At 52.0% G+C, this 24,134-nt stretch overlaps 11 protein-coding genes across 11 annotated transcripts; 5 read left to right on the top strand and 6 right to left on the bottom strand.

The window, feature by feature from the left end:
• Positions 1–435: 435 nt before the first annotated feature.
• ASPZODRAFT_132848 (hypothetical protein) lies at positions 436–1,544 on the bottom strand. Its single transcript, XM_022723130.1, has 4 exons — positions 1,349–1,544; positions 1,132–1,249; positions 765–1,064; positions 436–686 (listed from the first exon to the last, which is right to left on the bottom strand). The coding sequence occupies exons 1-4, from the start codon at positions 1,415–1,417 to the stop codon at positions 607–609; spliced, it is 567 nt and encodes a 188-aa protein (XP_022581233.1). The 5' UTR covers positions 1,418–1,544; the 3' UTR covers positions 436–606.
• A 326-nt stretch (positions 1,545–1,870) lies between these two features.
• On the top strand, positions 1,871–2,951 carry ASPZODRAFT_152153 (hypothetical protein; the record flags this gene model as incomplete). Its single annotated transcript, XM_022725821.1, has 4 exons — positions 1,871–2,018; positions 2,082–2,219; positions 2,295–2,840; positions 2,902–2,951. The coding sequence occupies 4 exons, from the start codon at positions 1,871–1,873 to the stop codon at positions 2,949–2,951; spliced, it is 882 nt and encodes a 293-aa protein (XP_022581232.1).
• A 103-nt stretch (positions 2,952–3,054) lies between these two features.
• ASPZODRAFT_97172 (hypothetical protein) lies at positions 3,055–4,861 on the bottom strand (the record flags this gene model as incomplete). The annotated part of the gene is made up of 2 exons (XM_022730545.1): positions 4,497–4,861; positions 3,055–4,440 (listed from the first exon to the last, which is right to left on the bottom strand). Exons 1-2 carry the CDS (start codon positions 4,827–4,829, stop codon positions 3,055–3,057), a joined length of 1,719 nt encoding a protein of 572 aa, XP_022581231.1. The 5' UTR covers positions 4,830–4,861.
• A 332-nt stretch (positions 4,862–5,193) lies between these two features.
• On the bottom strand, positions 5,194–5,428 carry ASPZODRAFT_16472 (hypothetical protein; the record flags this gene model as incomplete). The annotated part of the gene is made up of 2 exons (XM_022726683.1): positions 5,194–5,349; positions 5,417–5,428. 2 exons carry the CDS (start codon positions 5,426–5,428, stop codon positions 5,194–5,196), a joined length of 168 nt encoding a protein of 55 aa, XP_022581230.1.
• Positions 5,429–7,372: 1,944 nt separating this feature from the next.
• Positions 7,373–9,432, top strand: ASPZODRAFT_2009375 (hypothetical protein). The gene is made up of 4 exons (XM_022727526.1): positions 7,373–7,404; positions 7,476–7,574; positions 7,698–7,930; positions 7,990–9,432. The coding sequence occupies exons 2-4, from the start codon at positions 7,553–7,555 to the stop codon at positions 9,235–9,237; spliced, it is 1,503 nt and encodes a 500-aa protein (XP_022581229.1). The 5' UTR covers positions 7,373–7,404; positions 7,476–7,552; the 3' UTR covers positions 9,238–9,432.
• A 212-nt stretch (positions 9,433–9,644) lies between these two features.
• Positions 9,645–11,453, bottom strand: ASPZODRAFT_36724 (hypothetical protein; the record flags this gene model as incomplete). Its single annotated transcript, XM_022728281.1, has 2 exons — positions 9,645–11,264; positions 11,319–11,453. Coding segments are annotated over 2 exons (1,755 nt in total), but the record flags the coding sequence as incomplete, so codon positions are not given.
• Positions 11,454–12,023: 570 nt separating this feature from the next.
• Positions 12,024–14,338, top strand: ASPZODRAFT_152149 (hypothetical protein; the record flags this gene model as incomplete). The annotated part of the gene is made up of 3 exons (XM_022725819.1): positions 12,024–12,367; positions 12,430–13,895; positions 13,920–14,338. 3 exons carry the CDS (start codon positions 12,024–12,026, stop codon positions 14,336–14,338), a joined length of 2,229 nt encoding a protein of 742 aa, XP_022581227.1.
• Positions 14,249–16,476, bottom strand: ASPZODRAFT_2009191 (hypothetical protein). The gene has a single exon (XM_022727525.1). It carries the CDS (start codon positions 16,302–16,304, stop codon positions 14,706–14,708), a length of 1,599 nt encoding a protein of 532 aa, XP_022581226.1. The 5' UTR covers positions 16,305–16,476; the 3' UTR covers positions 14,249–14,705.
• Positions 16,477–16,585: 109 nt separating this feature from the next.
• On the bottom strand, positions 16,586–18,268 carry ASPZODRAFT_132843 (hypothetical protein). Its single transcript, XM_022723129.1, has one exon. It carries the CDS (start codon positions 18,012–18,014, stop codon positions 16,686–16,688), a length of 1,329 nt encoding a protein of 442 aa, XP_022581225.1. The 5' UTR covers positions 18,015–18,268; the 3' UTR covers positions 16,586–16,685.
• Positions 18,269–19,188: 920 nt separating this feature from the next.
• On the top strand, positions 19,189–21,852 carry ASPZODRAFT_142513 (hypothetical protein; the record flags this gene model as incomplete). The annotated part of the gene is made up of 3 exons (XM_022724858.1): positions 19,189–21,366; positions 21,423–21,698; positions 21,757–21,852. The coding sequence occupies 3 exons, from the start codon at positions 19,189–19,191 to the stop codon at positions 21,850–21,852; spliced, it is 2,550 nt and encodes an 849-aa protein (XP_022581224.1).
• Positions 21,853–22,366: 514 nt separating this feature from the next.
• Positions 22,367–23,469, top strand: ASPZODRAFT_166923 (hypothetical protein). Its single transcript, XM_022726797.1, has 2 exons — positions 22,367–23,048; positions 23,131–23,469. Exons 1-2 carry the CDS (start codon positions 22,641–22,643, stop codon positions 23,359–23,361), a joined length of 639 nt encoding a protein of 212 aa, XP_022581223.1. The 5' UTR covers positions 22,367–22,640; the 3' UTR covers positions 23,362–23,469.
• The last annotated feature ends 665 nt before the right edge of the window (positions 23,470–24,134 follow it).

Raw genomic sequence — 24,134 nt, 5'->3', positions numbered from 1 at the left:
GTAAATAGGAGTTTACCTGGCGATGAGACTTATTACTTAGCTTGATACCAATGAATGAAAATTATGTCCTCCATCCTATTATTTTTGTCTGCCCATGGGGGATACTATTCTCGTACATCTGAAGAACGAATCCAAGGTAAATCTAATTCATACACCATTATCATCGGCTAGTAACTCTGCTAACCAAGCAGATGGCTTAACATTATACAGAGAAAAGAAAAGGGGGAAAAAAGGAACCAACCAACCCTCCCCCCCTGTCGTCCGAAAAAAAAAAAAAAACCAACCCAAACCAAATGAGTATACCTAATCTAGTAATTGATTTGGGAGCACAAGGGTCAGAGTAGGGTCAGAAGTATACCTCTCTGCTGTTTCTGAAACGTGGAACAATAAAGAGGGGGGGGGGGAATGATGATAATAACAATAGAAAAAAGAAAGAAAAAAGATTAAAATAGATGAAACAATGATTTTCTGCAGGTCATGCATGTGCTGTGACTCGGGCACTGCCATTCAATCATATAGCGTCAAAAAAAAGGGACACAAAGAGAGGAACATGGGTAAGTTTTAAGACTGTTCCTCCAGGTTCACATGTCAAGCCATAAGTCTCTCCTACGATCTACCGTATCTCGTCTTGCCGAAGGAGAAAGGGACATAGCGATACTTGATCATGTGTTGGATTTGGCGGCGCACTAAGATCGAGGATTAGAAGAGAAAGGGAGAGGGGGGAAAGAAAGGAGAAGCCGGGGAAACGAAAAAGAAGAACTTACTGGTCAAGACAAACAGGACGATCCAGTAGACGACCAAGACGGGCCAGAAGACGGGGATATCAAAGACAGAGAGCCAGGAGCAGACGAAGGCGATGGTGATGGCGCGGGTCGCGTCGTACCAGAACTTGAACTCCGGGAGGCGGCGGATAAAGGGGCGGAACTCCTCATCCTGCTTGGTCGGCAGGGAGGCAGAGGCATCGCCGTCCTCGAGACCCTCGTCTTGTGTGAGCGAGGGGTCGAATTTCGGGGTGAGGAAGGCGAGGAACAGGTTAAGCAGGTAGATGCCGAGCGTGTAAGCGACTGTCCAGTCAGATAGCCGATTTTAAGGGGAAAAAACAACAACAAAGAACCCTAATGTGATCCTCACCAATATACCATCCTTGGGAAAGAACAATTCGTAGGAAGAAAATGGCGAGGAACACGCCCGTCCCGATCCACCGATAGACTGCGTACGGCGTCGAGGCATCGAGATACGCTTGGAATTTCTAATCAAGTCAGCCGAGTCCACAAGCCTGGGAGAAGAGCGACTGGCTGGTGTGGTCGCCATGTCTGGCTGGCTGGCTGCTGAGGTTGATGCGACTCACTCTGGTGAATTTGGAGGTGTGCGCCGTCACCGCAGTGAACGGGCTCTGATCAGGCTCGGGAACATCCATGGCGACAAAGACGGCTTTTCTTCGCTGGAATAAAACTTTGCAAATATCTTGGACTTGTCCAGTCGACTCTTGTCCGTCCCCTGTTGGGTTCTGGTCTTATCGTGAAGGTGTGGAGTGGAGTGGTTGAAGGCGTTTAGGAGAAGCAACTCGCACCTCGAGAGAAAAGTGTCCACTGCGAACAAACACCAGCCACGGCCGCGTGCGGTTGAGCAGGTCCACGCCGGTCCTGAGGTTAGTAATGCTGCGCCTCAGGGGGGCTAGCCGTGTTCGGATTGAAAGGTCATGTGATATGCTAGTCTTGAAATGGAAAGCACGTGTCGGCAGGTCGGTTAGCGGCGGCCTCGGCATGATGTAACAACCTGTTCTACTGTTATACTAAGGTCCAGAATCATTCCAAACACTCTCGCACTGGCTTGTAGGAAAAGTCCTAAGGTGTTGCTTAAACTCAGCGCCATGTTCTCTCGCAGCTACTCCCGCCTTGTCGCGTCCAAAACCGCCGTACCCTTATCGACATACCTAGCGAGAGTCGGCCGGCCGTACTCCTCTTCTGCCGCTTATGAACACATCCTGATTTCTACTCCCAAGCCGGGCGTTGGATTAAGTATGTGAGAGTGATATATATATATAGAGAGAGAGAGTTTGTGCGTGCATGCTAATTAGGCAGTCACATTGAATAGACCGAAAGCACTCAACGCTCTAAGCAGCCCCCTCTTCAAGGAGCTCAACGACGCGCTCACCAAGTATGACGAAGATGAAGCCATCGGGGCGATTGTAATAACCGGCAATGGGAAAGCATTCGCAGGTGCATATATCTCTACTCTTTCTTTTTTTCTTTGCTGGGTCAAATGCTTATTTTACTGTATTTTTTGTTTTTTAGCCGGCGCCGACATCAAAGAAATGGCCCCTCTAACCTTCTCGGCGGCGTACTCGAACAACTTCATCGCTCCGTGGTCACATCTCGCTAACTCGGTCCGCAAGCCCGTCATCGCCGCGGTAGCCGGATACGCTCTTGGCGGCGGGTGTGAGCTCGCCCTGATGTGCGACGTGATCTACTGCACTGCCAGCGCGACCTTCGGCCAGCCGGAGATCAAGCTCGGCGTGGTTCCCGGGGCGGGGGGATCCCAGCGCCTCACGCGCGCAGTGGGCAAGAGCAAAGCCATGGAGCTGATTCTCACGGGGAAGAACTTCAGCGGCCGCGAGGCCGGGGAGTGGGGGGTCGCCGCTAAAGTGGTCGAGGGTGACCACCAGGCTCTCCTGGGTGAAGCCATCGCCACCGCGGAGACGATTGCGGGATACAGTCGTGTCGCGGTTGTTGCGGCCAAGGAGGTGGTCAACAAGAGCCAGGAGCTGTCCCTGCGTGAGGGGGTTGAGTATGAGCGCCGCTTGTTCCATGGTCTGTTTGGTAGTGAGGACCAGAAGATTGGTAAGTCCGAAGCAGTACTACCGCTTTATCCTTATTGCTTTTCTTTTACTGACTTTAATAGGAATGAAGGCGTTTGCAGAGAAGAGGAAGCCGGAATGGACGAACAAATGATCATAAGTCTACCAAGTACACTACTTGCTCGAACGAAACTTATTACACATAAAAACAAGATAAATATTATATATAGTTACATTAGTTCGTAGTCATTAATCATTTAGAATAGATGAGAGGCCTTCTCCGCGTCGGCGTCAGTGCCGGCAGCTTTGTGCGCCTGGTAATCCTCGATGACGGTGCCCTCGATGGTCTCGCTAAAGACGTCGACCTGGGTGGTGGTGAACTTGCGGGCGGGGACGCCGTGCTCGAAGAGCAGGTCCAGCTCGGCAAAGGAGCGGCCACGCGGCTCTGGAACGCGGAAGTATGTATAGATGACGGCGCAGAAGCAGACGCCACCCCAGAAGAAACCGGCATAGTTGCCCCAGTTCCACGCGGTGGGGTTCAGCATGTAGGGCGTCAGCACGTTGCAAATGATGTTGACGACATTGTACAAGTTGCGGCCTAGCACGACGGTCTTGATCTGCAGACGGCGCGTGGAGATCTCGGCGACAAGCGAGTAGCACACTGTGCCCACCGTCAGCTGGTAGATAACCGCCCAGACAATCATCATCGAGCCGGTCGCCAGGGCGGCCTGGTCCTTGTGCGAGTCCGGGACCAGGCCTAGGAAGCCCATGATGAAGAGCATGGCGCACAGGCCGCACAGACCATAGAGAAATAGAGACCGGCGGCCGATGCCCAGCGACATGAGGAACCAGGAGCCAAAGACGCCGGCCATGTTGATCGCGTACTGGCCCAGGCTGAAGTCGTATGACTTGGACGTGCTCAGCCCGGCCTGCTCCAGGAAGTAGGTTGAATAGGACGAGAAGGAGTTGCCGCTCAGATTCTGCATCGCCCAAGCCATGCAGACAATCTCGGTGCGGCGCAGGTCGGTCCCTTTGAAGCAGTCCCAGTAGCTGGCGCCCTTGGTGATCCGGCGCTCCAAAGCAGTGGTGTGAACCATCATCGCGATGGTCTCGTCTGCGTCGAAGTCCGACCCGGGCCGGACACTGGTCAGCCGCAAAAGGGCCCGCTTGGCGTCTTCAGTGCGGCCCTTGCGCACCAGCCACCAGGGCGACTCCGGGGCGAGCAGGATGCCGATGAAGAGCGGCAGCGGCCACATCCACTGCAGTCCGTAAGGGATCCGGTACGCCCACTGGTCGTTCCTGTTCAGCATCGACTTGATCACTCCGACTCCGATGATCTGACCAATCCCCCAGCAACAGTTGACGTAAGTCGTCAGGTACCCGCGCAGGGCGACGGGACACACCTCGGATGCGTACGTGATGGTCAGCGTCTGGAAGACACCCCAGGGGATGCCTGCCAGAATCTCAGCTGCCAGCAGCGCCTGCACATTCTGTGCCGTGAAGAAGATGGCTGTCCACGCCGCGATCAAGACCAGACAGACCATGATAGTATAGCGGTAGCCGAACCGTTCCGAGGCCCAGCCGTTGATGAACAACCCCAGGATTTCTCCCACTGAGGCGCCGTTACTCAGTCCCGATTGCCACTAAAAAAACCATCAGCTTTGCATTTGTGAAAAACGAATATAGATCATTTACGCACCGCAGCGGAGACTTGATACGTCCCATCGGCGAGTTTGTGCCCGTACTTGCGGTTGAACGGGGGGAAAGCGTAAAAGTTGCTGATCAGAGAGACGTCGTACGCCTCCATGACAATGCAGGTGGAAATGAGAACGCTCCAGGCGACCGCCTTAGGATACAGCCGGATGCCCTCGAGAAGGGTCATCTTGTGCTCCTTGTCCGTCGCTGCGCGAGCATTCTCGATAACCTTGCTGAGTGAACCGTCGGCTGGAATTCTTGCATTCTTGGCCTCTGTAGGGATTGAAGGTGCCCGGTCTTCCGCAGAAATGACCTCCTGCGTCGTTTCCAAGGCCATCTTGAGCGAGGAGAAGAGGGGGGAAATTGCTCCCGCAAACAACACAAACGCTCGAAAAGATCGTAAAACAATGCTCTCACAGAGGCTGTCTCATACACAAAAACGGAAGGTGACGAGAAAAGGAGAGAGAGAGAGAGAATTGTTGGACGCTCAACCGGATAAGTGTGGGACGAGGTCGCTCGTGCAAATTTATCCCGGATGCGGAGGACGCGAGAAACCCCCCCCACCCGGACCAAAGGCGAGGTCAACACCATTATTGCTTTGTTCCCGGCATTATTTTTATGTGGAGTGCTTTCTTCGTCCGAAAAGACAGCCTGGTAGCCAGTGTCCACCTCGTATTAAATTCCCGGGAGTCCAATTTTGTCTAGACACGACGTTTGGTTGGGGACTCGTCGTCTTGTGGGGGCGGGTGAGAGTGTCGGTCGCTCAGTCGCTTATCAGGCTTTTCGCGGGTCTTGTCAGGGGCAGTTGTTGGTTCGGAGGAAGTCTTTTCGTGGGCAGAAACTAGGGGGTTCGGAGTCTGATCCTGTCAGCGTAGAACTCAATGGAAGATGAGAGTGTGTGTGTAAAAAAACAGTGGTGTTCACCTGAGGGTTCATGATACTGCGTGAGCACGCCAATTAGAATTCTGAGTGGGAAGAGGCTCCAAGACTGAAGCAACTGAGAATAGATGATGCATGGTAGGAATAGAGTAGCTATTCATTTTGGAGATCAGTAATTGAGTCGCTGCTGGGTGTATTGGCTTGAATTTCAGTAGTGGTCGGGGGGGTCCCTCCGTCGAGGGGGATTCTGGCGTTTTTATTCTTCTGTCGGAATACGGTTTCCGACTCGACTCCAGAATCGCATACAAGACTTTTCAACAGGAGTACTCGTACACAATCTACTACTAGTAATGGTTATTATTAGGTATCAAGATACCCAGTTATTTTTTCTGGCTGTATTCTAATTATTATTATATTATGAATTGTACTCACTGTTGACAGGTGTTGGCCACACGGAGGTTTTACGGAGTTTTCTGTGGATTGTAGGTAGACTGCAAATTAGTGATCTAGTTAAGTAGGTATATTATTGACGTTAAATTTCTATTAATTATTACAATATGCTTCAGTACTATCAGCACACTACGGTCCAGAAACCAGCTAGGACTACTCGTGGCTCGAAGACAGTACCCGACGCCAGATGCTGTCATAAGTGGCAACAGACAAATCAGAGAGCATCCTGGCTATACTGACACTGTGATCTGCACTCCAAATCAAGATGGATTCGTCAGTGGCAGGTCTTGCTAAGTTCTAACCCAGGTATGATATCATTGCGGTTATACACGACATATAACAGAGGGACCGAGTAGGTATGAGGAGAATAAACACATCTATTCAAAGCAAATCCTACCTTTGATATCGATCCCCATACGATTTGAATCCATCAACCATCAAAACACAATAAACATGTCTTCGGGCGATGAAAACCGTATGTTGACCCTTGTATCTTGTTTCTTCTGCTCCTTCAGTTTGAATACCTCAGTTTCAAGGTTACCCTGCTAACAGTAACCAGCCAACCTCCTCGGAGGCGTCGGCAACATCTTAGGAACCACCGTCGGCGGACTGACCAACACTCTGGGTCAGACAGTTGGAGGACTGGGCCAAACGGTCGGAGGAGTGGCAGGTGGACTGGGTCAGACCGTCTCAGATGCCTCTGAAGGCCTGGGAAATACCACCAAGGGCGTTGGCCAGACGGCGGAGAAGTCCTTCAAAAGCGTCGGCGGGCAGGCTCAGACTGCCGACAATCCGTTGGGATTAAGCAAGTAAATCAGATATCAAGACAGGATGTCGATATAGACTGGTTTGTTGGCTATGGCTGTCAGGTTTATGCTGTTCATGACTGTGTTATTAGTTTCTAGTGCTTAGGTTTCCATGTATACCAAAACCTTACTTAAGTATCAACTCACTATTGTAACCAGAAACCCCTAGATGGAATTTTCCAGTCTAGTAATTATATTTACTTAAGAATACTAAAATACTAATAGTTACTTGCTATACAGTTAGTAGATAGTTGCAGAGAAACTAACTAACAGGTAGATGTACTACGTAATATAACAGTCCGATAGGCAGGAGATAGCAGAGAAATGACGGCACTTTATAGATCTGCCTCCAGAGATGAGGAAGTGCCTACTAAGTATCTTGAATACTAGATATATTCTCTATAGAACATTGACATCTGCCTATTCATATACCACATACCACATACTATATATTATATTACATAATCAGTTGACAGGTCGCACCTGCTATATTAGGAGTATCGATCCGTACCTGCCGAGGGTGGTTTCCCCGTGACAATCGCCCACATATGATTGGCCACATCCAACTTTATGTTGGGTCCACCAGGCGGGCTCCTCCAGCAACTTCGGAAACTCTTGGAACTGTCCGTACTTCATACTACCAGGTCAGGATCAATGGAGTCAAGTTGGAATCGCCGCTGTTTGTCATTACTATTGGCCTAGCCCGCCGAAATCCTGGCAGTCGCTTTGCAGGATGGACTGGTGACTAAGACAGGTGTGTCTGGCCGCCCTGGTGGAGTAAGCCAGATCCGTCTCCACTTGATAGATACCCATTCTATGGTCATAACAAATTATTAATGGGATTATTGTACATAAACCTGAGGTCTGGGAAGCTGAGCTTGCTTGTTTCCTCCACGATCAAGGGTCTCTGCTAAAAACTGCCACCATGGGGAAGGACGACGAACCTAGTACGTTCTGCAACTCTGTCGCGAGCTCTTGTAGCTCTGTCTAGCTGTCTAGCTCTATCAGGCTCTATCAAGCTCCGTCAAGCTCTCTGTATCCAGCTTTTATGCTAACAGCGTGCTCTCTAGAGACCTACCGCTACAATGAGACTCCTGTCTATACTACCTCCAATGGGTGTCCGGTCATGGACCCTCAGGCCTCGCAACGTGTTGGCCCTAACGGACCGCTGCTGCTGCAAGACTTTCACCTGATCGACCTGCTCGCACATTTCGACCGAGAGAGGATCCCCGAGCGGGTGGTCCATGCCAAGGGTGCTGGCGCCTACGGCGAGTTCGAGGTGACGGATGATATCAGTGACATTGTGAGGAAGATTTGAACATGGTGAGAGACCAAATGGGGCGCTCTGCTGACGCTGCTTAGACCATCGTTGACATGCTCAAAGAAGTCGGGAAGAAGACCAAACTCTTCACTCGCTTCTCCACAGTCGGCGGCGAGAAGGGCTCTGCGGACAGCGCGCGCGACCCGCGCGGATTTGCCATCAAGTTCTATACGAACGAGGGCAACTGGGACTGGGTGTTCAACAACACGCCCGTCTTCTTCTTACGCGACCCGTCCAAATTCCCCATGTTTATCCACACGCAGAAGCGGAATCCGCAGACCAACCTGAAGGACGCCACCATGTTCTGGGACTACTTGTCAACCCACCACGAGTCGGTGCATCAGGTGATGCACCTGTTCAGTGACCGCGGCACCCCGTACTCCTACCGTCACATGAACGGTTACTCCGGGCACACATATAAGTGGATCAAGCCCGACGGCAGCTTCAACTACGTGCAGATCCACCTCAAGTCCGACCAGGGCAACAAAACCTTCACCAACGAGGAGGCGACGCGGCTGGCAGCTGAGAACCCGGATTGGCACACGCAGGACCTCTTCGACGCGATCGAGCGCGGCGAGAACCCCTCGTGGACTTGCTACGTGCAGACACTGAGCCCTGAGCAGGCCGAGAAGTTCCGCTGGAACGTATTTGATCTGACCAAAGTCTGGCCGCAGGCGGAGGTGCCGCTTCGCCGCTTCGGCAAGCTTACCCTCAACAAGAACCCACAAAACTACTTCGCCGAGGTCGAGCAGGCCGCCTTCTCCCCCTCGCATATGGTCCCCGGCGTCGAGCCCTCCGCCGACCCCGTCCTGCAAAGCCGCCTCTTCTCCTACCCTGACACCCACCGCCACCGTCTCGGCGGCAACTACCAGCAGATCCCCGTCAACTGCCCCCTGCACGCCTTCAACCCGTTTCAGCGCGACGGCTACATGAATGTCCATGGCAACTACGGCGCTAACCCGAACTACCCGTCTACCTTCCGCTCTCTAACCTACAAGCCCGGCCAGGTCTCTCAACAGCATGAGAAGTGGGCCGGCGCCATCGTTGCCGAGCAACTCCCCGTCACCGCCGACGACTATGTCCAAGCCAACGGCCTCTGGCTCGTCCTCGGCCGCCAGCCAGGCCAGCAGGACAACTTCGTCTCCAATGTCTCCGGTCACCTGGCCGGCGCCCACGAGCGCGTCCGCAGACAGACTTACGAGATGTTCCGCCGCGTCAACCCAGACCTCGGCGCACGTATCCAAAGGGCCACCGAGGAGAATGTCAATGGTCCTCAGCCGCGTCTGTAGATCTGCCGTTGTTCATATATACGTAAACTGGCTCCAAAATGTACAAGTGTATGCATAATGCGGGTCTATACCTCAACATCGATATTACAGTCTGCAACAACTCTGTAGACCTTCAAACTACTTAGCTTGTACAGTCAATAGTTCAATAGTTCAAAATGACATTCGCTAGTCTGTATCTATCTGTGAAATGTGTCTAATCCAATCCCATATTCGCCGAGCAAGGTGCTATCCAAAAGAAAGGGGTGTTGTGTACGTTTATATAGTAAGTTCGGTGTCAACTATCTTCAATCAAAGAAGGCTCTTAGCCAAGAAGATTCAAGTCAAATCACCCGTCTGGTCTCCACATACGCTAATCCAAGAAAATGCCCTCAACATATACGGTATGTTTGTTAGTTGGTCGAGGTGGTCGGGGCGGAGGTGATTGCAGGTGTCTCCAGAGAGCTTCTATCATGGCATCCCCAGAAGAATCCGGGGTTGCGGCAGGTAGTCGATGTCGTTGTGGAGGGGATGGTTGTCTGTGTTGTGGGTTCATCGCGACAGCCGAACCAGCCGGGATCCAAGCATGACGTTGATGTAGGGATCGTGGTGGGCAGTGATGGTGCGGGCGTAGCCGTAGCAGTAGTAGTACGATCCTTGCATCCGAACCATCCGGGTGTTTTGCACGTTGTGGTCGTCGTGGTAGTACTCGTTGACGACGTAGAGGTGGTGGTGGTGGTTGTCTCATCAAGGCATCCCCACCAGCCAGGTGTCTTGCAGGTTGACGTCCTGGTCAGGCTCGGGCTACTCGTCGTGACCGTTGTTGTCGTGGTAGTGGTGGTGGTGATTTCCGAGCCGTTGCTCTTAAAGTACTTCCACAGCTCGCAGTCGAAACATTCCTCTTCGGCCACACACGAGGGAACACTGTCATAAACCTCGAGAACATCGGAGATGACGGCTTTGATTCGATGCGTCCCGATCGCGACACGCCAGCCTTTGTCCTCGACGGTGTCGTAGACGCACATCTGACCAGTGTGACAGGCCGACTCCATGGCATAACCACCCCATGTGCAGACTGAACTAACGCCATTGCAGGTGCCCATGTAGATGGGGTCTGCCGTGTGTCCGAAGTGGTACGCCCCCGTATAGCGCCGTTTCTGAGGAAGAAGCGGGTCATGGCCTGGTGGAGCGGGTAGACCCAGGCGTGCTGCAGGTAGCGCTTCCGGAACAGCCTCGAACGTCACAGCAGGCAAACCAAACGTAAGACCCAGTAGACTTGTCATGGCACCCCCGAGCGAGTGGCCGGTCAGCCAGACGTTGGCATTGGGGTAAAGCTCCGTCACGTTCGAGTACAGGTCGATGGCCGCCCGGTAGTACCGATTCTCATCAGACATGGCTTCGACAATACAAGTCAGGTTTGCTGTATAGGCAGACGACTGACAGTCACACACTTGTCTCCAGAGATAGGAGCCTCCTTGGCCACAGCAGCAGCTGAAAAACAGATTATCGTTGAGCTTGTCGTTCGTCGTAGTACCGGCACCGTCAAATAATGCAGGCGATGTGCCCTTGAGAGAGATCACCAGGGTACTATTTGTCTTGTCTGCATAGATATGGCCTCGAAGTCCATCCCCCTGCCATCCAAAACTGCTCGAGTAGTTGAAGTGGCCATGGATGTCCTGCCAGTCCTCGGTGTCAGGGACCTCGATATAGTCATTCGATGTCATCTTGGCGAAGGTCAAGACACTCTCCTTATGCGTCACATCGGGGCCTGCAAGAGTGTCCATCACCCAAGCCGACGGGGACAGCGTGACCGCAGACCCGCTAGCCCTTGCCGCCAATAAGTGTTCTTCAATCACAGGCAACCGTCGGTCGGCGAGTCGCTGAATCGTTACAGGACTGGACAGGGCCACCAGCGATGTATCCGCAGCATACAATCCATCCTCCAATCCATCATCGGATATCGCCAGCAGTCGAGTTTCCGGTTTAATATCGAGCCTCTTGTGTAGGTCGGGGTGTTCGTGCGTCCCTCGGTGGAAGATGTGACGAAGGGTCTAGCACCGTCAGCCAGCAAGTCACCACATAACACACAAGGCATAAGCACTCACAAACTCATGCTTCCCAAACAGGTCTTTCGGTTCCTCCAACGGCACCTGTGGTGGCAGAAATGGATTCCCCGGTGATAAAGTGTCTCGGTATGCGGGCTTATAGGCGGTGGCGACGCTCGATAAGAGGGATAAGGCGAGGACAACATGGGAGACCCTGCGTCGTCTGGACGTCGGTCTTCTAGGTAAATCTTTCCGTTGGCCCATATTCAAAACAAATACAGTCGAGATTTCGTGAAGAATCAAGTCGTTTCACTATATTCCTGGTTGCTCTCGTTCGTTGTTGGGAGTGGATCAGATCAACAGGACGGTGACGCAGTGCGGAGGCAGCGATGCTACGATAATGGAGCGCTCCACGTGATTCCAACGCGCGTTTGGCCGTTTGGCGTTTGCCGTCCGGCGTTCCAGCGCCCCGTCACACCAGAAAGGAGGCATGATACCTGGTGCCTGGCGAGAATATAAAGGCAATAATAACTGCGCTGAGCAGATAATCAAGGCGTTTATCAACAGGGCTTTCTAAATTTCTGATCATCTCAGCCCTGGGTCTAGTGAATCTACCAAGTTCCCGCTGTCCACTGGTTGTCAACTGATAGTTACGGGGTCAAAGTCCGCTGAACAGTAGTCAACATACCCCTGTCTCCGAAGGACTTTGAAGCTGTAAGGGTCATTGTTTTGGTATCAACCGAGCTGAAATCTCCTCTGTCAGCAATGTCTTCGGAGGATACCTTCGAAGACGATGGCTCTGCAAGACCTCGACTTCATGCAGCTCGATCCTACACGCAGATACAATCATCGGGTGCAAATCCTTTTGCGCGGAGCAGATCAAAGACTATGCAGGCTGGGCCAATTTCCGAGAATGGGGATTCGGAACCGATGCCACTGCCATTGCCGCTAAATGGCCAGGAACTGACTGGCAGTCCCGATGTGTTTGAGAAGTCGGACCCGATGGATACGAACCCGGGGGACGAGGGCGAAGAAGGCTCCTTCATATCGCGGAGCTTGCAGGGAGAGCCGGTGGAGCTGCCAATCGAACTGATCAGCTTGACCGATCGGTTAGCATCCTCTTCTACTATCTGCTGGTGGCTAGTGGCGTATTAATGTTTGCCGTTGATAGATTCGTCGGATCCCTCAACGCCAAAGTTCATTCCTCTCCTCCTACCATGGATAGGATCTCAAATATGTTTCAAGACTTCTATGCTCGGGCAGACTCCCATATTGCCACACATATCTCTGCTCTTGCCTCTCGGATAAATCGCGAGCCGTCACCTCACTCTTCACCGGAAAATGCGCGGGGTGCAACCCAGACAAAGGCCAATGCGAAGGGAGGAAAGGCTGTTACAAGCCGCCAGATGCTGACAGCTGTAGAAGTGGCTGAAAGGAGGAAAGCTCGTCGATTCCTGGCTCGCAAACGTGTTGCGCTGGAAGAAGCTGTGGAACGACGCGCATGTGAAAGCATCTACGACAAGATATGGCGGCATAGAAGTACGCTGGATGAGGTTCGAGATGAAAAGCTGCGTTCGAAGACCGCCGCTCTGTCTCTAGTTGGAACCGACTTGAAAGAACTGGGGGTTGACATTGACCTTGCGGCTGTTGACGAAGAAAAGCAACAACAAACGAACGAATGTCTCGCCACTGCGCGAGAGTGTCTCATCAAAATGAATGATGAAAAATACCCGCTGGGGAAGCTTCAACATTTGGCCGCCGCATATAAAGCGATTGTCGATGCCCTAACCAAGTTAATAGGCTCGTCAGCCTCTGCCGACGAGATTCTACCCACGTTGATCTACTGTCTCATTAATTGTCCGCCAGAGGGCATCAATATTATCAGCAACTTGTCCTTCGTGCAACACTTCAGATCATCAAGCAAGATCGATGGCGAGACCGCCTATTGCTTAACTAACCTTGAAGCTGCGGTCAGCTTCCTAGAAAATATAGAACTTTCTACCCTGCGTACCGGAGAGACACCAGATAGCCATACGTTGCCGCCAAGTGATGCAACAGCCGCTCTTGAGAAGTCTGAATTCCCTCGCCTCGCACAGGAAGGTCCAGTATCGTCGGTGACGCCAGCCTCTGCATCTCCGGAATTTTTGAAACCGCCCACTCAGCAAGGCATTCCCGCCACATTGCCGAGACCTGCAGCATCTTTATCGCCTCAGCAGCGACGGCTGAGTAACCTTTTTCAGCCCCCCGCAAAGGTCTTGGGCGCTGCCAATGACGCCGTCCGAAACACAGCGGACCAGGGCCTCAAAAATATCGGTGCAACCCTAGACAGCAGCCTCAACTTTGTATTTGGTCGCCTTAAGGAGTTACAGGCAAACCACCAGGGTTCCGGTGTAGAATCTCTACCCAAAACCTTGGCGGAAGCCCGCCGTCTTGTTGCAAACCCGGCGGATGGGGACAAGAAAACATCGGCTCAAGAGGATAATCTGCTCCGAGGAGAGACCCCTCCCACAGAGCGTACACACAGACCCTCTGAATTGACAACCGAGGAAAGATTGCGAAATATTATGAGCGGGGGGAAGTCGTCCCGGGATAGAAGTACGGATAGCGTTCGAACCCAGAGCAGTAGTACTACCACAAGCACCATACCCAAGCGGCCGCTAGCACTCTCTGGTTCCCTACTCAAGGACGAGGCACAAACGCCAGGCTCCCTGCCGCCGGGACCCAGCACCCCTATCACGCCTCTCGAGTCAATGAAGAATTTTGGAACTTCATTTAACCCATTAAGTCACATCCCAGGAATGATCCGGAACCTGGGCCGCAATCCCACCGATCCTCCTACTCCTTCTCATCCCTCCCCCGAAGTGAAAACCGCTACCGCAGACAAGACCCGTCTTCAGCCCACTCCCGCTAAGGAGGCTTCCCGACCTACAGGTCCTAAGCCGGACCCTCCCATCCAGCGGTTCCTCGACATCAAGGACGTCCATGATCTGAAGATTGGAGATATATCTCTTCTATTAGAGGACTACAAGCGGCTTGCGGGGGTATTATTCGGACAGGGCGCAGGCCAAGATTCTACATAGAGTCTTCTTCTTTTTCTCGAATATCATCTAGATTATGGAACGAGGTGTTGGTAGGCAGGAGGATATATTTATCTACTCATCACTTGAATGGAGACAAATCTACAGTCGTAGAATTAACTATGATATCTCTATCATTGGAAGTATAACCGTGGGAGAAAAGGTAGTCTTATCCTCGGAGGGACACCCCGGGGTTTAAAACCATTCATGAATCATATAGACAAGGCAAGAGGGTATATGATATCGGCTCATTGAAACAGCATAAAAAAACAAACAAACAAACAAACAAACTCGCGGACGAGAAAAGGCGGTCGCAGAAGTGACAAAATTCAGTAGAAAGCGAAGCCCAAGGTATCAGCATTATTAGAACCTAAGGACTGGGATTAGGCGGGGACCGGCCGCGCAGCACATCAATGCCACCCTTGCGCATCTCGCTGAGCTGGTTCGATAAGTTCAAGTTCTCGTTCTGGACGGACTCGTGTCTCCTCTTGATCTCGGCTTCGAATGCCGCGGCAGTTTTGCGTCGTGCGCGGCGCAGATCCTTCATTTGGGTTAGCATGTTGCTGAACCGGTCGAGTAACTGGTCGCCACAGTCTTCCCATTCGTCAATGGTCAGATTCGAGAGATAGTTGTTTCGTTCTTGGCCGCTAAACCGAAGGAGTGCAGATATCATGTCGGATGGATCCACTGGTTCTGGAGAAGAGGCTTGTTGGGGGACTGGGGATGGGATGCGGTCAAATGGCTCAGCCTGAAGATCCGAAAATGACTTCTGACGTATGACATCAATGGGGTAGTCTGCTTCGATCTGCGTCTTCTTCGACTCCGTTGTCTCTCGTATGTTTATTCGGATAGGCGGTCGATCGGGATATAGGTCATCTAGCGTGTCGTCGTCATGGCCGTCATCAGTATGATCGATACCAGTATGGTCCAGTATGTCTATGTTGGTGAGATCAAATGCACTTGTTGAGAGACTACTGTCCCTTCTGTCTCGGCGAGTATCACTCAGTATTCCTGCATCATTCTCGTCATCTTGAGGAGGAGGAGACTTTGCCACTGTCGTCTTTTTTCCACCCGGTTGAGGTCGAGGGCCAGAAGTTTGGCGCGTAGGAGACAGATCAAGTTGTTCAAGCAGTGACGGCTTCGGTGGACTGAAGCGGCTCTTTGGTGTAGTCGTCATACTTCGAGGAAGAACAATCCGTCTGCTGCCATTCACAGGCAACACTTTACCGGTGAGCTTTGATCCCGAAGTCACCGCAGGAACCAAACCCAGGGGCTTCGCTTCAAGTTGTGAGAGAGTTGTAGACTTGCCATTTGTCCTTTTGCTGGCAGCCCAGAAATTTTCTAGACGCCGACTCGATGAAGAAGTAGGGCGAGGCTCTTCAACCGTGCGGACCTTCTGTGATAGATACCAGTTGTTTATCTGGACCGGCTCCTCCGTAGGCTTGTTGGTGTTCTCATCTCCAAGCACGAACGTCCGATGGCTCCCTTCACTATCAGCATCGTCTGAGTTGTATCCGGCCACGTCCGCAGCTGCTTCGTAGTCGGACCACTTGAATTCACGTGCTTGCGGCTCAGGCGGAGGTGGGTGGTAGAGGGGTTGCGAGTCTGTACCCTGTGGCGGAGCTCTCGAATACGATGAAATAGGCATTTTGAACTCGTCAACATCCATGACACTGGTACCTGCGATAGTGGAATCATCCACCCCCTCGACATCTGTGTCGAACATATCCCTCTGCACACCGTTCTCCTGCTGAATGTGAAAGCCATTCGGGGGCGCATCTAACGGAAAACCACTGTGCTGTCCCCCACTGGCCTCTGAGAAGGTAGGTCCGACGAGTCTCGTAGCAGGCACTTCTACTTTCACTTGGTCGGCCAGGAACTGCCGCGACCTGCGCGGAACCCCTCCTTCATCGGTCGTAGGACGGAATGGGCCAGCTTCCTTGGATCGAACATAATTCCCAACAGGCATGGCTGCTTCGGCGAGGGATCAGGGATTAGAATGTTTAGTGACAAAATTTAGCAGCAAACAGAGTGGCTCAAGGTCGATCTAAGGGAGCTCAAGGCCATGGCAGACACAGGGAATCGTGTTGACAGATAGACGTCGGACTTTTCAGACCACGCGATAATCAAGCGCGCGACCAAGCCACGAGATCACGTGCCAATTATACGTTCATGAACTTCGTATTCGTAGCTTCATTCAAAAAGCACGCTTATCTTTGTTTACATGATATCTGATTAATAGCTGACTATATTAAGAGCTACTACTCACCTATTTGATAGGTTCTTCTGATAATATCATTGTGTATAGAGAAATATTTATCTATAACCAAAATTCTAGACAGTATTTAGATCAAAGAGATGGAGATCCGTCCTCGATATGAAGCCGCTGGAACGAATATGCTACGCCTTTACGGCGTTGTTGGGCCTTTTCGAAGAATTCCCGAGACCTTTGTAGCTCGGATTGACGTTTTTCGATGGCCAGTCTTTGCTCACGCCTTGCGAAAATAGAATCGTGTGATTCTTCGACAGAGTTGGATTCAGAAAAACCTGCCTGTGGCAGGGATGCGACAAACAGGTCTGCAATCCAAAGGGAAACCATCCCTCTCAACTCGAGAAGTTCGGGCGAATCAGAATAGGGGGGCGACACAATGAGTTCATCAATCCTCGCGGCAATCTGTTGCGCTTGCTCCAGTTCCTTTTGTTTTACCTTGGATATCCGCGTTTGCCGGTGTCTTGAACTAGAGCTAAACTCGATGTCCGACATGGCGTCTTCATGGTGTGAGTTTTCTTCGTACGCATCGTCATCGTCATCGGGCTGGCCTTCCAGGGCCATTTTGCTCTCCTCTTGGGTGATATAGATCCAGAGACCATACATGGCAGGGTAAAAATTCATAGATGATACAGAATCTGGAGCCGTTTTTCGATAAGGATGTTGAATGATTAGTCTCTCGTAATAGAGCTTAGCATCCTCGAACCCTTTCCTGGTAAATGATGGTTGCAGGCGGGTATCCGAATTATGAGCTTCCTCGTTAACCCGCTGATGCCTCGACGCCATTTGCGAGAGCTGCAGGTCTCGACGGAGGAGGATTTCGGCGCCTATGCCCCATCTACCCCCGCTTCGCACATCTATCGGGACCCCCGCGTATTCCTCACGAAGAATTAATCCCCACGCTCTTCCCGCGCGAATATAATCCCCCTCCAGTAAACACCGGTGTAGGATGGCGGTCAAGACCGCCAGATGATGAAGCCGCAGATTGCCTTGCTGAGTGGCGGTGACACCCTGGGGAGGATAGACCGGCGGCGATAGAGAAGCTAACCCCTTCAGTACCACAGATTGTGTGTGAGTAGACCGAGAGTTTTCCGGCGCCGGGCCATGGGGGAAATTTCCTTTCGGGATCTCTTTGTCAAAGGAGAGACCGGCCACTCTGTACTGGTGAGCCTCATCTGGCGAGAGAATCAACGTTGAACCAGTCGGGGCATCGTCTGATGCAGAGACAGCATCGGTTGTTTCACCATCAGCAGCCGCGTCTTCATCATCATAATCGTCATCGTCCTCCCCCCAGTCCACATGCCTCTTTCTCCGTTTTCGGGGCTCATAACGTGCCACCCGTGCACTCTGCGGTTGGTGCCATGAGGGAAGGGGCAACGAGAAGAGAGACGCCGATGGGCCAGACGCCATCAGAAAAGACAGTCACAATGGCCACGAGACTATGCCCAGGTCTTCCTCACCGTAGAACGCACAGTCATCAGTCGGCCTAGCTCAAGGTCTTGGTTGTGCTCTCGTACGGCGTAATCGTCACGCTAAGAGGGTCCAGTGTGTCGCTCACGGTCGCCAGTTGCTATTTGCAGCGTTTGGGACGCCTATCCATGCTGGAATGTCCTCTTTGCCCCTTTGTTGTGAGCAAGAGCGCATCCTGCACAGTAGTGGTTGTTGTCAAAAAAGACGACCCTGAGGCCCACTTCGGCAAGATTGACGAACCCGTCAACTGGGCCTTTATGCCTGGTTTCTCAGGCCTCAAATATAGGCGACCCGCCTGGGTGGAACAGCAGCTACGAACCGCCCATCAGCATCACCACCTCCTCCTCCTCCTCCTCCTCCTCCTCTAGTTTTCGTCTTCGTCTTCGTCTTCGTCCGTTTTCCATCCCTCTTCCACATCATTTGCAGTCGTTGTTTTCTTCCTTCCGATTGGGCTCGCTGGTCTGGCTCATCTTATCTTCTAGCTGTTTCTTTTTACCGGTCGGATTGGATCTGACTCGACTCAATTCCCCATTGACTCGCTCCACGCCACCCCCAAGACTCAGGGACTCAACCCATCTTTCCGGGACAATTGTTTCCGTTCTTTTCTGTGTAGTCAAATAACTCTGGCTATATCTACGGGTGTTTCTTGAGGATTTAATCGCTTCCCTCTGAATTCTGGGGCGGTGGAGTCTTGACTGTCGGGTCAGATCGTCTTCGGTTATCGTCCTCTCCGTTGGGGGAAACTGCGCTGTTCAACCTCGAAACCGCCGAAACCTTGGGTTACTCGACCTTTCATCTTCTCGGTCCACGATAGAGATCGGACAGATAATTCATCATACATATTGAGGTGTGCTACGCTGGTTGTATTGTGTCTTGATTGCCGTTGAGTAAGTGGTGCGTCTCTGCTGAATGATTTGTCAGATTCTAGAAGGTTGTCTCAACGCCGGGTGGCCACACGCAACAGTACCGACTGCCTTCTGACAGTCTTCACTTTGCTTTTTGAATCGATGGACAAACTGCTAATACTTCTGTCGCTCTAGTTGAGCAGACTTCCATGGCGTTCTGCAGTCTTTAGGCTTCACACCCCCGACGTATCAGCTTGCAGCCTGTTACTATGGGACAGACCTCTTCGACGCAACGAGAAACCCGCCGCAGATCTCTTTCAGACTTCAGGAGGTTTTCTCAGATAGGACGTGATCGTGGCCCAAGGCATGAAGAGATGAACAACGGACAGATACCGGAGCAGTCCGAGTCCAGCTTCCCTTCGGGAACAGGCTCCAACGGCCATGAGGGCCCGTCATTCCACGGGGACCCCGCACCACAGCATTCTTCCTCTCCTTCAGGTAACGACCTGGCAGCTTGGGAACAGATGAGAAGTATACCAGAGAACGACTCTCAGAATGCGCGCAACGAGCAGCAGGCGTATCGATCTGCCACCCTTGCTCGCATGGCTGCAAGAAGACAATCCACCATGTCCCGGTTAGGGTCAAGAATTTTGCCCAATTCGGTCATTCGAGGCTTGCTCAATAGCGAAGAAGAAACACCTGCAGAAGGCCAAGCCCATCGACATGGTATCGTGTCGAGGACGCTACCCCGCTCCGAGACCGCCCATGGCAGCAGCCGATTTAGCCCTTTCAGCTCGCTTGGGTCAAGAGGCATAGCCAGACGACGCTCACTTCGCACCCCCCCGTACTTTATCCCACATCCGGATGCATCTCTCAATTCGGATGCGCTTCCTAATCCTTCCTACCTCCATACGTCCGAGCGTTCCGCTGAATCTAGTCATGGTGTTTCTTGGAGGCGAAGTGCGCGGTTACACCGTGTTCGGAACTCTTTGTCAAACCCGATCTCTCAGATATTTGGCCAGCCACCCTCGACCATCACGGAGCCAGATGCAGGAACATCCCGGCACCAAGCCGTTAACATATCCAATAACGACAGCCCCAACATTCTTCTTCCTCTGCCGCGGGCAATGGATACACGGTTGGATTTCAGTGAACCCCCTCACGAACTGGACTCGGTAGAGCCTGCCATTCCAAATACGCGGTCTATATCCCCCGTTCCCTCGGGACAGTCCAGTCCTGGAATGATGGGCGTACGCCGGCTTCCGAGCCTCTTGAGGGCCCGGTCATCGCGGGCGGCACGGCGCGAAGAGCATACCCCCTTGTCTCGCGTCTTGCAGCTGGCAGCAGCAGCCATCGCAGCACAGCTGTCCGGTGTGAATGGGCCAGTTTTGCCCAACATCCAATCCCTGGGAAACGATGGCCTCGATGGTTCCTTGGAGAATTTCATTCAAAGCTTGCAACACGCTACGTCGGCCCAGGCTAATGCTGCGCCACCTGGCGACTCCGCGAACCCTCAAGGTGATGGGCCTGCACCTCCCGTAAACTTTCTCAGGGTCTTTCGGTTTTCTAATTCAGACACTTTTGGTGGTGGTGCTCCGCCTGCGCCAGGTCGACAGTCAGCGGGCACCAATGAGACTAGCAGGCAATCCGATCAGATGGAAGTTGACGACGCTCAACAAGGTGGCTCTGAAGGGCGCACAGTGACCCTGGTCGTGGTCGGGGTGAGATCTGTTCCTGCAAGCAATGCTGCGGGCAGTGAGCCGCCAGCCAATGCTGGAACCGGGTTGGATGCCTTGCTTGGCCTTCCATTCTCGAATCCAGCGACTAGACCGAGAAACCCCGCTGACGGTAATATTGCGTTACCTCGGATGGACGGACGTCCAAGGTTTGCACCCAGTCGTCCTTCGGCGGGAGGTAACGGCGTGCTTGCTGGAGGGGGACCGGACTCTTCCCATCGGGCTCAGGGACATGTTCCACCTCTTTCTTCCCGCAGGCTGTCAGATGCAGGGTCCCAAGGTGGTCTGCCATCGTCTCTTCCAACAGCGATGTCAGAGTCGCCTCCGGGGCCCCACCCTCCCCCGTCGACCCCTGCAGAACCGGGGATCTCAGCGGTATCCTCGGGGACCTCAACGCCAAGCCGACGGCCATCATCGGCTTCTGCCTTCTCGCCCAACATTCTTCCCGAACTTCTGGAAGACGAGTCAACCCAGCCTCGAGACGAACTAGCCGAAGACCAGATGACCCCGAGTATCAATCACCAGCGACGCCGCAGTGATTCAGAATACGCTCGTCATCGCGATCTTGGGTCAGGGTCTGTCAGACGCAATGGTCTTGTTGAACCTGATAACGCTACCCCGACTGCTGGCCGAAGCTGGTTGATATACGTGGTTGGCACCAATCTTTCAGAGAATCATCCAGCCTTTGCCACCCCTAGCCTCTTCACCGATGTAAGCCTTTTCAGTCCTAACTTTGCAATCCTCCGTACTAATATATATGTTGATAGAACCCCACCTATGAGGACATGATTCTGCTCTCGTCATTACTGGGTCCGGCCAAGCCTCCGGTTGCTTCTCAGGCAGATGTCAGCTCAGCTGGCGGTCTGTTCCGTCTTGTTGAATATGCGGGCTCTTTGGTTGCGGAACCTATTGACGGCGTGGGCGGGTTCCAGGTTCCTGACGGAGATCGGTGCTTGATCTGTCTCAGCGACTATGAAGCAGCCGAGGAACTCCGACAACTGACGAGGTGCCAACACATCTATCACAAGGATTGTATTGACCAGGTTTGTCCACGTTTTCCGCTTTGCCTCTGACGAGGTTGGAGCTAACGTACATTTGCAGTGGTTAACTACCGGCCGCAACTCTTGTCCTCTCTGTCGAGGCCAAGGCGTAACTGAATCCTCTACTTCGAACCCAGTGCAGGACACTGCCGTCTGACCGTTCTTACCCCACACGACCGAGCTTTGATCGAGTTACATCTATTCATCTCTCGGAGGCCAGCGCCACTCTTAATTTACGGACTTAGGTTATTTCATATGGGCTCTCATGCGGGCCTTTAGCGCGGAGCTGTTGGTTGTTCAATGGCATAACGAATTTTCTTTGCAGATATCCTCTCTCGCGTCTGTCTCGATATCCCTCTCCCCTATGTGGCATTTTTCTTGTGTTTCCTGTCTCTGATTTTGAAATTATTCTCATGATCCGTCTTCCTTTGAGCGAGCCAGTCGAGTGATTTGACATTTGGACAGGCCGTGGCCCTTGCATATTCCATTGGTATCTCATTGCCTTACATATGTAGTTATCTTGTGTCACTATTCCTTGATTCGAACGAATATTCATATACTTGTCAGTAGCCATAATAGTATCCCATAGTTGACTAGATAGTACTAACCAGTAACTACATAACAGACAGTGAATAGGTAGTTACTCCGTATCTGGTTATCGGAGTAGAGCTTACTCAGCATCCCCCACTCACTATTGTCGGACTCGACTCTGCCCCGCCTCGATAACATGAGTTCACTTTCGGTGCAATTGAACCCTTGACAATTCAATGAGTGTTCATCTCTCTATACATATACCAAAGGCCAGGATATACCCTCATTGATAGATACTGTTTATACCAATCAAGACACCTCGACAAGCAAGGCAAGCGGCAGAGAGCAGGCTGAGCAGACAAGCTTTTTCAATACCCCTCATTTTCTTTTCTTTTTTTTCTCTTCTTCTTCACAATGACCACCCGACTCAGCGTACTGATATCCGGCAACGGGTCGAACCTACAAGCGGTGATTGACGCGGTGGCCGCGCAGCAGCTGCCCGCGACGACGATCGTGCGGGTGCTCTCGAACCGCAAAGATGCATACGGACTGGAACGGGCGCGGGTGGCCTCCATCCCGACGACGTACCACAACCTGGTGAAATACAAGAAACAACATCCCGCGACGGAGGACGGGGTGCGTGCCGCGCGGGAGGAGTACGATGCCGAACTTGCCCGGCTGGTTCTGGCCGATCAACCTGCTGTGGTCGCCTGTCTGGGATTCATGCATGTGCTTTCGCCGCGATTTTTGGGTCCGCTGGAAGAGGCGGGGGTGGTTATTATCAACTTGCACCCTGCTCTCCCGGGGGCTTTCAATGGGGTGGTAAGCATTTTCTCTCTTATATAAGCATCTTTTCTCTTGTACATGGCTATGTCGATGTCATATATGGCTAACTACTTTTTAGAATGCAATTGAACGAGCGCATACGGCATGGAAAGCAGGGGAGATTTCAAAAACAGGCGTGATGATCCACAAGGTCATCTCGGAGGTGGACATGGGGACCCCCCTGGTGGTGCGGGAGATACCGTTTGTCGCCGGGGAGGACGAGGATGTGCATGTCTTTGAGAAGAAGGTGCATGCTGTCGAGTGGGGGGTGGTCATTGAGGGGTTACGCATGGCTATTGAGAGTGTATAAATGCGTTGTACAGTATGGAGTACCTAGTACTATTCTGTGTATGGCTCAGGCGAAAGTTCACTAACCAGTACTTGAAGACGAGTACGGTATACTCCACGACACAATGCGGTCCACGGACTAAATCAAGCCCGATGTGGCGAATCCTATATTTACCTAATGCTACCTGGTGGCTAAGCTCACTAACCCCATTAGTTCCAGGCTAACCCAACTAGTCAGGCAATAGAGGTCCGAGGGTAGCTTTTTTAAACTAGTTAACTCTACAGTAGTCAAGGTAGGTAGTTATGTAGTAATTAGTTAACTAAGGTACTACGTAGTTAGTTATAGTACTTCCTAGTACTCAGGAAATGAAATAGAGAAAATGCTTAAAAGGCTAAATCTGCATTATCCGCGTGTCCGGCCGGAAATCGGCAGTCTGGGTAATATTTGTTATTCAATAGGATGCTAGGAACCACTGACTAGTACCGGCATTCTAAGAGCCGGAGATGAATCTGACGCCCCTAGAAATTAGACTGTGAACCATTGTATCAGCTTCAGCCACCGTCACCCATGACTGTTTTGTGGAGAAAGGGGTGCATGCTTAGTGCCGTACTCGTATGAAGTACTGCGTATAGTTAGTAGTAATATTCAGTGGTCACTTACTCGATAGACACCGTATGACATATTGAGTACTCTGTAGTAGTAGTAGTTGTAGGAGTAGGAGTAGTAGTAGGAGTAGGAGTAGGAGTAGTAGGAGTAGGAGTAGTAGGAGTAGTGGGAGTATCTACTAAGTATTG

The sequence above is a fragment of the Penicilliopsis zonata genome (assembly GCF_001890105.1).
Source record: "Penicilliopsis zonata CBS 506.65 unplaced genomic scaffold ASPZOscaffold_7, whole genome shotgun sequence".
In the NCBI taxonomy this organism is placed as follows: Eukaryota; Fungi; Ascomycota; class Eurotiomycetes; order Eurotiales; family Aspergillaceae; genus Penicilliopsis; species Penicilliopsis zonata.
Note: the sequence above shows the minus strand (reverse complement) of the source record. Positions and strands in the feature narration are given on the sequence as shown.